This window comes from Sceloporus occidentalis, unplaced genomic scaffold, assembly GCF_023333645.1.
Source record: "Sceloporus occidentalis isolate IW3139 unplaced genomic scaffold, rSceOcc1.0.p SCAF_5, whole genome shotgun sequence".
In the NCBI taxonomy this organism is placed as follows: domain Eukaryota; kingdom Metazoa; phylum Chordata; class Lepidosauria; order Squamata; family Phrynosomatidae; genus Sceloporus; species Sceloporus occidentalis.
Window position 1 is genome coordinate 13,998,768 of NW_028316985.1, and position 15,981 is coordinate 14,014,748.

General features: G+C 36.9%; 1 protein-coding gene across 28 annotated transcripts in view; it reads right to left on the reverse strand.

The window, feature by feature from the left end:
* Positions 1–15,981, reverse strand: part of PLEKHA5 (pleckstrin homology domain containing A5) — a 217,881-nt gene that overhangs the window by 22,203 nt on the left and 179,697 nt on the right. For 11 of the 28 annotated variants that reach the window (XM_089527645.1, XM_089527648.1, XM_089527647.1 and 8 more), the window contains 6 exons: positions 14,221–14,340; positions 13,360–13,413; positions 8,900–8,980; positions 6,727–6,800; positions 6,369–6,423; positions 903–965 (listed from right to left, as the gene is read on the reverse strand). In XM_089527645.1, coding sequence (XP_089383771.1) covers positions 903–965; positions 6,369–6,423; positions 6,727–6,800; positions 8,900–8,980; positions 13,360–13,413; positions 14,221–14,340 — 447 coding nt within the window. The remainder of the gene's footprint in view (positions 1–902; positions 966–6,368; positions 6,424–6,726; positions 6,801–8,899; positions 8,981–13,359; positions 13,414–14,220; positions 14,341–15,981) is intronic. The other 17 variants (XM_089527669.1, XM_089527662.1, XM_089527667.1 and 14 more) reach the window with 6 other exon arrangements.

The window sequence follows — 15,981 nt, forward strand, 5'->3', positions numbered from 1 at the left end:
AAATTATAGACAGAAATCAGAGTAAGGCACCTTGTTTGACACTCTGAGCCAGCAGGGGCCTATGTGCATGTAATGACTTGCTTGCCCATTCTCCATGATGTGTAGAGAGCATTAGGTTCCTTACATCTAATGAAGGATCTACAGTACCTGTACAGTGCTTCTCTGAGAAGGAGCAAATTCTCTATGAAGGGAAATATATGCACACATAGGAACTCTGCAGAAGGCCAGATAATGCCTAGTGTGGGGCCATACAAGAGACTGTAGAAATAAACTTTCACTTTAAGCTCACTTATTTACAAAAGTCTTCTGCAATAGCTTATTTATAAAGAAAACAGGGAAATCATTCTGGTAAATCAAGTGAGTGGGTAGCTATATATAATACAAAACTGTGCACTACTGGCACACTTGCCATGAATGTCAATTATTGAACACGTTACAAAACTCTGTGTAATATTGTTATTGAAGATCTTATGGGCTAAAATGCTGTTCAGTACTAGGAGCAAGCAGTTATTCCAAGTTGTGGAGCAACACATCCTCATACAAAGATTACTTCATATGCGTTTGCTACTGTTTACAAATGAAATAATTTATTTTTAAGTAAGGGTCTGGCCACCTAGTCACATAAATATGTGCCTCAGAACAGTTTATTTTTTGTGCCCTATTCTTGAAAAGCAGGGTTCAAAAGTTTCTGATCTCTCATGGGTAGCTGTGGATGAGACTCTACATATTTTACAGCCTTTCAAACACAGACAACTCGGAGTACATTTCAACTCGGCTTCAAAAAGTCAGAAAAATGTGACAAACCAATGTCATCTTGATCTGCAGCTATTTTTAAAAAAGTAAAACATAACAGTTTAAATAAAACATACCAATCCAGCAGACAGCAATATAAAAGTACTTACATCAATATCCAGCTCTTCTGATCTGTATTTGTACAGAGTACCCCTACATTCATCTTGTGAGAGCTATAACAAGGAAGAACACTGCCATCAAACTTCTTCACTAAAAACATGCAGTACAATGTATAGTCTAAAGTTAATATTTAATTAAGTATAAATGATTTCACATTGATATGCTAAGTCTGAATGCATTTAATTGACAAACCATATTAAACTCAGTTTATAATGGAATGCCAAATATGGATTGCCAGATGGGAATATACATCCATAACTATTTGTCTTACAAGGAAGTTAACCAAAGCTGAGACTGGAATCACAGTCCATTTGTTATCTTCAGAATTCATAAAAATTATATAAATATAGTTCTGAGAATAGTCCAAACATGCAAGAACCAAATCAAGCAAACAAGGAGTGGATAAATCAGCTTCACTGATAACAAACAATTTGGCACCATACAGGTGGAGAATAATGAATTCATCTCCATGTGAGAATTCTGAAGACAGAGCCCCATCTTTCATTTTTTTAATTTTTCAGAAACACTCCACAGGAGTTACTTGAGACCCCCCCCCCCAAAAAAAAAAAAAAAAAGGATGTTATCTGTTCAGAGTCACAAGAATGGAAAACATGAACACACTGGCCTTGATATGCAGCTTCAGTTACTTTACTGCACCCCTCTCAGCTTTGTTTCAAATAAAATTTAAACACAACAGAAATAGCTCTATACTACAAACTAATTTATCCAAATGGCTGGAAGATACAGATTATTTCTACAAATTATTGGACAGAGAAGTAACATTTATGCAAAGTTACACTGAAAGCTGTGTGAGGGAGATACAGCCAACTTAGACAGTGGATATTTGGGCAATTGTGGTTCTGCTGTGGCCTGGAGAAATCATTTCTGATTTCTAAACACCTTAGGAACTTTAGATTTATTAGATTTGCCAACCTTGTTTCACTTTGTATAGCTCTGCTTTTGTTTATACCTTTCTCCTTATAAATTTGTGCTAAACGGAACAGCAGATAACACAATCATACTGGAGTTGTGAAGACAAGAGATTGTCAACACATTAAATTCATACCACCTCTAGCTTTTAGACTGCCTGTTAGCAAGAGTTTTAAAAAAATATGACACAACTATTTGAACAATTTTCAGAAGCATAGCTGTGTAAAAGCAAACCTGTCTTATCACACTACAGAGGCACAGTGTTATGATTTCACTTTAACTGCTATAGCAACATCCTATAAAATTCTGGGGTTTGTATTTTGATGAAGCACTAGAGCTCTCTGACTGAGAATTCTAAATATTTGTTCCTAAACTGCAAATCCCAGGATTCCACAAGAAGTTGCCATGACAGTTATAATGGAGTCATAGCGCTATAACTATGTAGTGTGAAAGGATCTTTGTAGTGTGCTCATGAATGGGAAATTGGCTGCATACAGTTGTGGTATCCCCAATCTCTTAAGCATGGTGAGAAGATTGGGAACAAGGTGCAAGGTTTTCTCTGCCCTGTTGTTTAACCAAAATGTACTAGATCTGCATCAACAGAAAAGATATGCTATAGTGAAAAGGAGCACCCGAGTAAACAATTTAAGCCCAATGTGTGCAAACTCTAGTCAAGAGACAACCTGTTTAGTGCCACTAATATGCCAATGCAGACATAACATTACAACATGTTTAAAGCAGACATGGAAGGTCAGAAAGGAGAGGAAGAATGGAAAACCCGCTCCCAATTGTTACCTTTGTACTGGGCCACTGTAACGAACATTTTAAACTTTTTCACATTAAAATATACTTGTTCACTACTCACACATTAATCTCTCTCTCTCTCTCTCACACACACACACACTGTTGTATACAAAATAAGATTTTACACTGTATTTTTGCTTTTAAGGGAGAACTACAAATGAGAGGATGAGGGAAAGGTTTAGCCATACAAGCATTCCAACTGCAGAAGAGACCCTAAGAAAACTTTTTAAGTGTTTCATTTCAAGGCATATCCTCATGCAAATGCATTGGGTGATAATCTGAAAGTATGCACAGTGTATTAAAGCCATAAAAGTAGCCTTGCTTTGAAATGAACATTTAATGGGATGAATATCAGAGGATGAAAAAGCCACAGCACTTTTTGCACGTCATGAAGTTTATAAATTTTAATTTGGTATGACGTTTAGTACCTAACAGGACTTTCTCATTTTGAAACTCACTTGAATATGTACTATAGATTCCATCTTGATAGGAGAAAGAATTGAAGAATGGAAATATCTTTTTAAAAAATAATTAAAAAACCATATATGCTCAAACATGGCCTATGTAAACCTGGCCAAGGAAAAGATGAGAAGAATGTAGTTATTTTTAAGAATCTCACAGTCGATGTGTAACATTTCTGAAGTTGCTTAGGCCCCCAGTTCTCAGGTTCAATGTGGTTATAAGCAATTCTGTAAACTTTACCAAATTTCTCACATTTCAGCTAAAAAAACTATTTTTACATTGAAATATCTGCTGATCAACTACATTCCTTGAGACAAATTAGAATCTGCTTATTTAAAACTGAATTTGTCTTAAGCACAAATGTAGAGACATGTTCCTTCTAATCTTATTTTTTTCTGTGAAAGATTGTCTGACAGAATAATGATTTCATCCACAGCTGATTCACAATGTAACACCAAAGCACAGCTTAATGTTACTTAAGAAACCTAAAGTTTTTAACTCTATTGGAGCCCTGGTGGCGTAGTGATTAAATGCCTGTACTGCAGCCACTCACTCACAAACCATAAGTTTGCGAGTTCAATACCAGCGAAAGGGCTCAAGCTTGACTCAGGCTTGCATCCTTCCGAGGTTGCTAAAATGAGTACTCAGCTTCTTGGGGGCAATTATAGCTTACACTAAACCGCTTAGGGAGTGCTTAAGTGCACTGATAAGCGTTATGGATACTTGCTATTGCTATAGTAAGTTTCTAGTAGCGTAAACCCAATGAATCGATGGGAGTTTGGAAAGTCAATATAAATCCCATTGATTCATTATGAGTCAATTGTTTGCATGCTTGTTACTCTCTCTCACTTCAATTCACCTTTCTGGTTTACAAAAAAAACACAGTTTTCACTTATACTCAAAACAGCAAGCCACATGGTTCGATGCTATATGTGAACTGAACTAGGGTGAAAGAAGTCAATTTTTCAATTCCTTTGTATGCCTGGAGTCACAAGAGGTTACTATTGGCTCTAGAACTGCAGACTGAATAAGCAGTTAGTTTGTAGAATATGACAAGAGACCAAAACTTTCAATCACTCTCAGTAATTTATAGACTCTTCAATGGGGAACTATGGTGTGCCTCTGAAAAGTTATTAGGTTTCTCAGTTTACAAGATCAGTAATGAAAGACATGTATTTTTGTGTTGGTAGCCATATACCGATCTTGCTCAGGTATGGAATAGTATCTAATTAATTCACATTCCCAGTTCATATGGTTGGCACATTTTCTTATTAAATCAAAGTATGTCCTACAAAATGCCCCAGGAACCTCTATGATGACAAAGAGACTCTGCTGCTGATGGTTCATAAGGTCCATGGCATAGAAGCAACATAAAAAAAAGTCTTACCTTCTAGGAAAAACTATGTATTAAAAGACAGAACGGAACTCTTTCAATTGAAAATAGCAGTGAAGATATAATTTAATTTCAAGATCCTAAATTTTTAAAAACAGACAGACTGGAATGTTTACAGGGTAATCATGGCAGACTGTCACTGAAACTATAGCAATGAATGGCTCAACTGACTTAAAGTACCCAAGACAGTTTCTTAAACAAACAAACAAAAAACAAAAAACAGGCAAAGCAAAAACTCAACACTATGAAAGATGAAGAAGAAAGCACTTAAGATATCTCATAGATATCCCATAGCAGAATCGAACCAATAGACAGGCCAAAGATTTTATCCTATGATTCCCAAATGCTCTAGGATCAAGATAGCTGAAGGCTTGATTCATTTCAAATCACACTGTAATAAAAATGTATTTAAAATACTGAACATCAGGGCACTGACTCAAGAAACAGTGCCACCTGGTGCCAACACAGTAGCACTGACTATCAGAACTTACATTTTAATTCAAGAATTTCTCATCTATAATTGTGGAAGATTTTGTTAGGACACAGGAAGCCTCCAGATACAGAATCAGCCTGCTGGTCCCTTCAGCTATAGAATTGTCCACACTGCCAGCAATGCTCTGGAGTTTCTGATGGTGTTTTTCCCAACCCTACATGGAGATGGTGAAGACTGAATCTAGGAACTTTTGCATGCCAAGTGAAGTACTCTGCCACTGAGTGAAGCTGGATCTTCACAAGGTATGGACAGCTGCAGTACTTGGGGACACAGGAAATTAGGCCTGATAGTGAGTCAGATCACTGGTCTATCTAGCCCAGTAACATCAACTCTGACTGGCAGTGGCTTGACTGGGTTTCAGGCAGGATTACCTCCTAGCCCTATTTGGAGATCTAGGTATTACCTGCTGGTCTCCCATCCAAGTTTTAATGAGGTGCGATCATACTTAGCTTCTGAAATCAGACAACAATGTTTCACAGAGGTATGGTGGCATATTTCTAATTACTGTACATTATTTTTTTAAAACCAGAGCTTGCATATGCTATTGGGGTGAACTACAACTCCTAGAATATCCTCAGCTAGAATTTTTCCATTCTAAGCTTTGATTAAAACAATTTGGACAGAGGGAGTAATGAGACAACAATACAAAACTCTGTGCAGCTGAAGTATGTGTTACAACTATTATGTAACTCCCACAATTCTGATGCAAAGCTACAAGTGCTTGCTGTTTACAAGAAAAACCAACTCTTCATCACCTTGAATTAAATATATCTAATTTAATGTTTATGCAATAGAATTATATGGACTGAGACTCAGGATCAGGCTAAGTGGCCTTGCAGCTCATAGTAATTTGCTATCATAAAGGTCTCAAAGATACAGAAAAGGTGGTGGTAAAATGTCTTACTTCAAAGTGATGTCGAAAATCTATTACCTATCTCATTTTGGTAAGATGACTGCCTCTAGCTTCAATGAAAGAGAACACAACAAGATCTTTAATGCATTTTCAAAAGAAAATCTGACAACACTGAAACGGGACTGGTAAAGGGACAACACTCTAATCTTCTTTGCAGCCCTCCAGAAGTGTCTATCCTTCCATTAGGAGTCCATATTGACATAAGCATGTATGTGGCATCCAGAGAGGTGTTTTTAACATAAACACAACTCCTTGGTTTATAGTTAATAATGATGGACAATGACAGGCACTTCCTGTGGTGGCTGCTTGAAAGTATCCCCATGCAGTGGCTCTGCCTGCATGTGGGGCTGATCCTCTGTAGGCTCTAGCCATGCAGAGAGCACAGTGCTACCATGCACCTCCCCATTTTCATGATTTTCCAAGCAGTTGCGGGAGTATGATACTGGTAACGTCAGGCTCACCATCAGGCTGGGGCTTCCACACATTATAGGCGTCCACCATGTGGCAAGCTGCTGCCTGTTACCAAATTTAAAAATAAGTTATTTGTGTTTTGCAACCCACATAAAGTTTAAGTATCTAGCAATCCAAAACATGCAATGCAACTCAAGTAAGGAAGCTTCATGAATTCATGAACAAAGATTTGAAAAATCTTTTAAATCATTTAGCTCAGAACCTTAAAAGCCACCAAAAGCTCTGACTTGTGAAGAGTGAATTATTTGTGGATTCAAACTTGTGATAAATATGCAAATATTTGCCTTAATTTTTTTGTTTTAAAGCACAAAATGTTCTGGCATTGACCCTCCTACACAATTTACATACCTGTTTTCACCTGCCTCCCCTTTAACTGACTGTCTGAATTGTTCAGAGGGCATTTTTGAGCTGTTTTCTATCTCCTGGGAAATTTCAGAATGGAAGTTAGTGACTCAGGAAAAATGGCAAATCCTGCAAATATGCTTTACCAATCTATATTTAATGCTGATGAAGATGATTTGCTGGAAGGCTTTTTCTTCAAGAGTTTGGAGGGCAAAAGTGGTAAACACCTGTGCTTTCAGTTCAATTAAGACTCTAAGTCTTTCTCTAGAGGTAATGTGCATTCAAAAATTATCAAGCAGTAGCACTGAAGACCTTTCCAGAGTTAAACAATTAAATACAGTGGGCCCTTAGTATCCACTGGGGCTTGGTTCCAGGATTCCTTGTGGATACCAAAATCCATGGATGTTCAAGTCCCATTAAATACAGTGGCATAGTAAAATGGTGTCCCTTATATAAAATGGCAAAATCAAGCTTTGCTTTCTGGAAGTTATTACTTTAAAAATATTTTCAAGCAGTGGATGCTTGAATCCAAGGATAAAAAGTCTATGGATACTGTAAAATGATGACAAAATTTCACCTTTTCCAACCTATGAAATATGAAACCAGATAGCTAAAGAAAATGAGAACAGTATGGGCTCAATCCATTTGTTAACTGCCCTTGATTTATAGAAGCAATGAAATTTACTAATTAAGTAAGTTACACTAAGTTCCCATTGGTTCAATGTATTTACTCTCGTTGGAACTAACAACTGGATTTGGGCCTATTTAGACCTATATAAGTGTTTTTTATGTTTTTCATTGCAACTTGAAGAACCTTTTTACTAGAGAGTTTAACTTTTATTTTGGTCAATTGAATGGTACAAGTTTGGCTGTAACTTGTAGATGGGATCTTTAGCATCTCAGTGAAGTTTCCTCCATCTTAATAATACTGCACACTATTGCTGTTGTTTTAATTTGTGTGAATTATTCACTATGGAAAGCAAGGAAAAACATGCTAACCTAAAAGTTAACAAAGCACATGTTTGAGCAAAGTTGTAATGGCAGCGAGATCATTTCATCACAAAATTATTATGCAAAGGAGACATCCATTTGCTAATACTGTGGACATTTTTTGCCCATGCTGGAAAGATTACCAAGTCTTGTCCCAAGAGTGTGTCTTTTATATTTAACAGCTTGCTTAGTGTAGAAAAATCTGGCAGATCTAGGTTCTCTCATCACAGCTGCAATGACAGAAGTTACATCTGCCTAGTTCTCTGTGTCATGCATCAATTACCAGGACAAGGAAAACTTCTCCAGGGACAGACATCAGTGACCTTACATGCTGCTCAAAGCTGGAGTGAAGAGATTCACTTGGGTTAGGAGCTGGAGAGCTCTTCGGTGAAAAAAAAATGCCATTACTAAAAAGGGGTAAAAATTAACATCATGACAGCATTTTATTTCACATAGAGTAAAATCTGTTGACATTGCTACAGTGTTCAGGATAAATTATACTAATGGATTTCTAACATACATGTTGATGTTATATTTCCATTCAGCACATTTCCCCTCTGCACATTTTAATCATGACTTGAGACTGACTTTGTTTGCTGTGACTTTCTGAACACGCTGCCCTTAGGAGCTATAACCCCAGATCAATATTGTGATCCTTTTTAACTCCCAAGGGCAAAAAAGCAACTGTCCAGGGACCTACAATTAGTAAATTCATTCCTAAAATGAGAAGCTGCCAGAAATGACAAGGTAACACTGCTGGCATGCTTTTGCAATACACTCATAATGAAGACGTTCCTTTAAAGAAAAAAGAAAGAAAGAAAGAAAGAAAGAAAGAAAGAGAAAAAGCGGATTGCATAAATCCATGCTAAAACATATTGTTGGAAGCTTGTTGGCGTTTTTATGAATTTACTAGATTAACCTGCGAAAAACAACAATTTCCCACATATTGTGAAACAGATAAAAACTTATTGAAAGGGGTACACTGAATATTCAATGACAAGTACGTTCAGCAAAGCCATGCTAGCAATACTGCAACATTTTATCAAGCACAGATGACTTGTGGTTTTCCAAAACAAATAGGAGGAACACTAATGTTATGGGTAAATTGGAGGGGACAACCAAAAACTGTCACTTGAGGAAAAATTTTGCAATGATAAAAAGCAATTTCATTCACTATCCAAGACCTTACTTGATGGTACAGTTGTGGTCTAAGCGCCGAGTTCTCAATCATAGTGTGAACCATGATGATTAAAGGTTCATTCTCTTTCATCTATTTCAAATCAGGAGGAGCATACAGCAAACATCAGTTTACAGCACGGCTAGATTTGAAAGACGACACTGTAAATATAGCCTCTACTTTAACTGTTTTTTGTAAGTGTAGCAGTTAATACTTCCTCTCATGGTTAGAAACTCAACATTTGAAAAAGGATGATAAGGCCAAACTTGGAAATCGATGCCTTTAAACCAAAATGGCCTACAACCCACAGTAGGTTTAGAGCAATTCATATCACTAAACATTTTAGAAATGGTAGTTAGAATTATTAAAACATCACTAGGAAATGGATAAAATGCACAAAGTGCTAGCTAGCTTCATTAAATTATTCCCACCAACCAAATAAACATATACAATGTAAAAAAACAAAACAAAAACAAAATTGTCTTGAGGTAGCTACTGGGTAAAACCAGTTGTTTTTGGAGCCAATCCAATGAGAAATAAGAACAAACAGCAGCCTATCAATGTACTGGACAGATGGTTGAATTCTGTACAATTTTTTTCTCAATATGAAACCATTTTTTCCTCTGAAAACTTGTGGCCTGTTACAGACAGCCAAAATAAAGCTGCTTCGGGTCTCTTTGGAGGTATGCTATTTAAATGATGCATGGGTCCTAAGAGTCTGGAGGTCACGCCAAAGCCACACTCCATTCCTAAGCACTGGAGTGCAGCTTTGGTGCAGCTTCTGGATTCTTAGGATGCATGCATCATTTAAACAGCATACCTCCAAAGAGACCTGAAGCAGCTTTATTTTGGCAGTCTGTAACAGGCCTGTGTTGGGTCAGGCTAGAGCAGTGATTCCCAAACTCTAGCCTTCTAGGTTTTTGGACTTCAGCTCCCAGAATCCCAGACCATTGGTCAAGATGACTGAGGCTTTTGGGTGCTAAAGTCCAAAATACCCAGAAGACCTGAGTTTGAGAATCACTGGATTAGAGCTATGGGGTAGCATGCAAGAAATATGAATATTGCATAACTAGAGTATTAGCCCAGACTCGAATCCAACAGAAACCCAACAAAACTGTTTCTATCAGCAGAAATTACAACAGCTATTTCCTTTCCTCACTGCAGCCCCCCATGTCCCCTGAAAAACTGCTCCAATGAACTTGGCAACTCCATGAAGACAGGTTTTAGACAGTGCTGAGGGCTGCAAGGGGGAAAGGAAGTAAGTTCTACTGCACTGATATTGTAATGCGAGCCCAATGTTGGATTTAATTCCAAGAATTGTGCTTATTACATATTTTCAGTGTGACCTGACATGGATCTATGCTTGTATAGTTCATGAATGCTCATCTGTTAATAGTTTTCTGAAATATTTTATGACTTGCAACATAACACTGTAATGCAAGAAAACAGCGTAACATTAAATTTGCTGAGAATATACAGCTACTATATGCACTTGGCTCCAAAATCCATCTTTTTGCATATCTCTCACAACTAATTTTCACAATTGCATTATAATTATTTGTATCAATTGCTTCTAAAGACTATGTTTAGAATGGCTATCTGCTGATAAAAAGAAGCCAAGGACAGATCTGAGAAGCAACTACCAAAGTTCATTGCTGAAAACCTCCCATTCACTTAAATAGGGTTTGTAAACTCCATTAAAATGAAAGGCACACATATGTGTGGGCCTTTAAGATAGGCTTATGGATGTAGAGCTTTCCAGATGCTGTTGGACTGCAACTCCTATGATCTCTGATCACTGAATTTGTTGGTTAGATCTGATGGGAGTTTTAAACCATCATTTGAAGGGCCACTTTTTTTCCTTACTCCTGCTTTAAGGCTTCAGAGCAATAGGAAGGATCTATATACATTTAAATCATTTCAGTGAAATTTCACTAATTTACATTTAGTCATGTACTGTGGATTGCGAACAGCTTTTGCAAGTTGCTCTTCCCACAACCCACTAACGTACCAATTTATGGAGCAAGAGGCTAATCCTAGCTTTTTATAGAAGCCTCATCACGAAATATTATAAAAACAAAATAAACTTTCAGATGCAATATGACGGGGACAAAACTGTGGAAACAGGAATTACCCTGCAGGTTCCCATTTTGCCATGGATTCATTTACAGCCATGATGTCATAGCCTAGTGGACCTGTAGCTCTTGCCAGGACGCACATGTGTAGCCCATTTTTTCCTTGTATTCACTAATCATGAATGGAGAATTATCTAATTGCTAGTTCACTAATTATGAATTGGAGGAATTTCTTCTACATGAGAGGTCTGACAGAAATGACTGGCTACCATTTCAAAACCATGTTAAGCATCTTGCAGGCAGCAGCACAGTGTAAATATAAATTCCTGAATAACAAAGGTTGTCCCACAAAATTTATCTAGTGTCAATTATAATCCACATGCTTTTCAGAAATAAATGATATACATTCAGTCAAGTGCCTGACATTTTATCCATACAGTGGATTTCCAAAATTATTATTAGTAGAAGTGGAGAAAGATTAGTTTTAGAAAAACCTTTAATCATTTACATCAGTTACAGCTACTCTACTATACACAACAGGAAAATTAAGATTCTAGCTGTCAAACAGAAACAGAAACAACAATAACTATACTATTATTTGAAAGACAGGCTTTTTCTGTTTCTACAATTTATTAGTTTCAATAGGGATTCTGTGAGATAATTTTGGGGATAGTGAAACAATGTGGCACAGAGGCATGTGTGAAGATAAATGCATCACTGCAATAAACTTTGCAGGGAGCAGGAAGCCTTTAATACAGCCCCGTATGTTCTGTATTTCCATGCATAAGCAGGGTGCCTGTTTAACTTTATGAACTACTGTAAAAATGTCTGTATACCAAGATTAACATTTTCTTCTTGTGGCTATAAGTAGCAACAACAGAGTAAGAGATCTTTCTCAGGATTATACTGAGTTGGTCTTACAATTAATCATAGGCCAAAAAAACACTGCAGAAATAATCCAGTTTGAGACCACTTTAACTCTCCTGGCTCAATGCTAGGGAATTCTGGGAATTCTGTGTAGTTCTGTGAGACATTTAGCCTTCTCTGTCAGAGAGCTCTAGTGCCACAACAAACTACAGTTCCCAGAATTCCCTAGCATTGAGCCAAGGCAGTTAAAGCAGTGTCAAACTGGATTATTTCTGCAGTGTATTTTGGCCCATAATTATAATTTACTCAAGGATACTTTTCATTTGCTTACAATTACCTGGCACCCAAAAAAGGTAGAAGCTGTAGTATCAGATTTAAACATTTAGTCTACCCAAAGATTAACATGAATCCAGCCTCATAAACTATTATACAACAAATATAATAATCTAACTGATTCAGATCAAACTCTGAGCATGAAAACTAAAACTTTAAAAGTTTGGGTAATACATAGAATAAACTGGTTAAGGACACTTTCAGAGAAAAGGAGACTAAAGCATGGCTTATCATTATATGTGACTATTGTAACCCGTGGTTAAAATAATCCAGGGCATTTGTGAACTTCATTTCACAATATGTGTTTATGTTCACAGCCCATTCCCAATGTCTTATAGAGTCCCACATTCCCTATTTCAAAACATGTGCTTCACATAGTGACTCACGCAATGCTCAACTATCTTTAGGACAATATTAAATTAAAATGTAAAAGATCTGGTGTTTGCAGCAATTAAAAAGCATGAGCTTCCTCATAAGGCAGCAAAAACAGGCAATAAACACAACTTTGTGCTACTATTTGATGGACAAATATCCCATCCTCTGCACATTTGCCATGGATGGCGTGTAACATTATGAATATTACGTGAAGTAAAATTATGTATTCTTAACTTCAGGATGGAGATAATGGAAAAAGGCAAGTGTAGAAAGCACTCTCAACCCATCTGTTAAGAACTGGGTAGGTATACAAGATAGTAGCCAGATACTGCATTTTTAAGGCTTAATTTTCTGCAGTTTTTTCTGTGATGGAAACAAGTATTTTCTGAAAAAGATTACTATGATAAGAAGTATATTGTTAGTATTTTATTTAGAATGTGGTGACAAGGTGAGCAAAATCTAGATGTTAACTATTGTGATGGAACTGATCTTTTTCTAAAACTCGTGTTTTAAAATCCAGTTTGTATTTCAAATTAAAAGCACCATGTATTGTAAATGACTGAACCTATTCAAATATGGGATCTCAAATAGCACATTATTTTTATCAGACTGCCTATAGCAGTAGGACAAGATCAGTAAGAAATATCAATTTTCTTAGTAACTAAAACCATACAATTAAAAATTGTAAAAAAAAACCTCACACTCTTATTAACTCATTATAATATTTTAGTCAGAGAATTAAAATATAAAAGATTAATGATGAAAATCAGAATCAAATTGTAATTAGACATACATCATACAAGAATAAGCTATGAATCCCACCTGATGATCCAAATATATGGCATTTCTTTGAAGGTGATGAGAAAGAATCTCATTCTACGAATCAGCATTCAAAGAGAAAGGAGGGAAGAAAAAGACAGATACAAAGTTGTGGAAAAGTCAGTCAGAAAAGAGAAAGAACTAAATATTTTAAATTCAATCAATTTTAGATTATACTTGCACATATTTTCACACGCACACACACAAGCAGTTGTGAAAATGATCGGAATTCAAGAAAGGATTAAATCACATTTTGCATCTTCCTTGAATTTAAATTAACAGTTTGAAGAGCTAATTACTACTTCAGTACTACAAGCAAAAATGCAACCGAAGATCCATTTGGTTTAATAAAGCATTAGTTTGTAGTTGCAGATTTAGAAATTTTAGGAACAAAGGCTATTTCTTAAAATTCCAAAAATGAACAAAAACCATAATGGTCATACTGAATTTACACAGACAACTATAAACCCTTTGATACACCTGTGCACATCTCCTGCTTTTCAATACTGATTGAAAGTTACTTCAAAAATGAGAAAATGAAATTTGTATGGTTGATCACAGTTATTACTGCTCTTACCTACTCTGTATTTCTTTGTAATCTGTGCAATTCACAAAATTTAGACTCAGCTAAAGTGAACTGTATTTGAATGCATTCCTGTCTGAGTCACTGACTGTAATGCATTCTCATAGCCACATCAGAACTCAAAGGGTTAATAGTAGACCACCACAAATGCCAGGAAAGAATGATACTCTAAAACGCTACATTAGAGGAAGTCAGCACCACTGATACAATGCAAGCTTGGATTAATGAATGGCTAAAAATTAGTGAAGATGGCATATGACAAACATTACTTCATAGCTGACCTTTGGGCTGCTGGCCTCAAGTTTTAGTTGCATGAGTTGTGCTAAAGTGTGTTCCCGGATACTACTCAGTTCGGCTTGCTGCCTTCTCAGCTTTATAAGCAGCAGCGTGAGCTCCTCTGGCTGAAGGATTATCGTGTGAGAAGCCAAAGAGTGGAAAATAGGTTAATCCTTGTCCTTAACAAGACTTCATATTTATACTCGCATTTGTTAAGGCTGCTGATATGGTTAATCCTAGTTCTGATCAAGACTTCATATCTACACTCGCATTTGTTAATGCTGCCTGTTATGCTACATCCAAATTGCATTCAATGCTTTGAAGAAAGGGATCCCACAACACTTCTGTTTAGAATTTGACTAAATTAAGATGGGAGCAATAAGAATCTTAAAAATTACAAAGTTTTTGATGCTCAGATGGCATGGTAAGAACTTTATGTGTACATCATGGTAAGCCAATGCTTAGTGTGACACATGAGCAGGACAAAATTACTGAAAGCCTTGGTCTCATGTGTCCATCCCTTCCTTCTGTACATAGATGGAAGGAATAGTTTATAAGTTTTTGCTTTTGCCTAGCTGTGATTTGTCTTGCGGTCCTGAATGAAAAACTATGGTTAACATGAACTCTGGCTATTTTCAAAGCAGGTCAACTTCCATCCATGATTTTTGATGGAAAATTGTTTGAAATTGATCATATTAGTCTTGGCCTATGAGTGAGTAAAAGTAAAAGCTGCGGTGGGCTCCAGTAACAGCTACAGGGTTATTAATGTTACAGCTGTGTGGCTGTAAAAGCCAAGGCTTGCTACTCATTACTGCTCCTGCATAGCATATTAACCCATAGATTAGCATGATGCATGTGTGGAAGGAGGATTCAGTACACTCATTTCTCAAGTTTCACAGAGGTTGGGGTGCAGGGCGCCCTTGCAAGTAGAAAAATGAATAATAAGTTGAAGCTCCCTCAACTCTAACACACACAAAAGTACCTTATTGACGGGGTGGCTGGGCCTGGCTTTGCACACATTCTCTTGGTTGTTCACTCACTTGCTTGAGTGACAGGGGAGAGGAGATGGGACGGGGGCAGGAGGAGGGAGAAAGGGGGCACTTTTGTTCATTTGCTTCCATGAGAAAAGGAACACGTGCACCCTCCCTCTTTGCATCCCATGTCAATGCAAACAAGTGAATGTGCAACCATGCACAGCCTTTCTCCTCATGCTCTCCCATCCCATCCCCTTGCTTGCATGGGTGAGGAAGGGAACATGTGCTCCCTCCTTCCTCACACTACTCCTGTCCCATCCACCCTTCCCGCTTCATGTGAAAAAAACACACAAGTGGCTGGGCCCAGCCACCCCACCAGTTTGATTTCCTCTCAGAAACATTGGTGTTACCCAAATCCCTGATAAAAAGACAGGAACAGAGGTGGCAGCAAATACAGTAATCTGAAAGCTGAGAAGTGCATCCCCAAATTTGACTGACATGTTGTAAGAGAACTAGAAAATATATAAATTAATTCTGATATCTGGGAAATCTAATCAAACTCAAGATTTTTTTTTTGTTGTAAAAACAATAAAATGTCAGCACTGCAGAAATACATTATTAAAGCTGGTAAATACAAAACTCAACCCACTTTTTATTTTCTCTGTAATAAAACAAGTACAGTAGATATTTCTAAAGGATTATTTCAAAGATAAATCTCAATTTATTTTTCTAGACTAATTAATTAGTTGTCCTAATAAACTTATAGGTATCTTATAGGTACAAAAAGCAAAA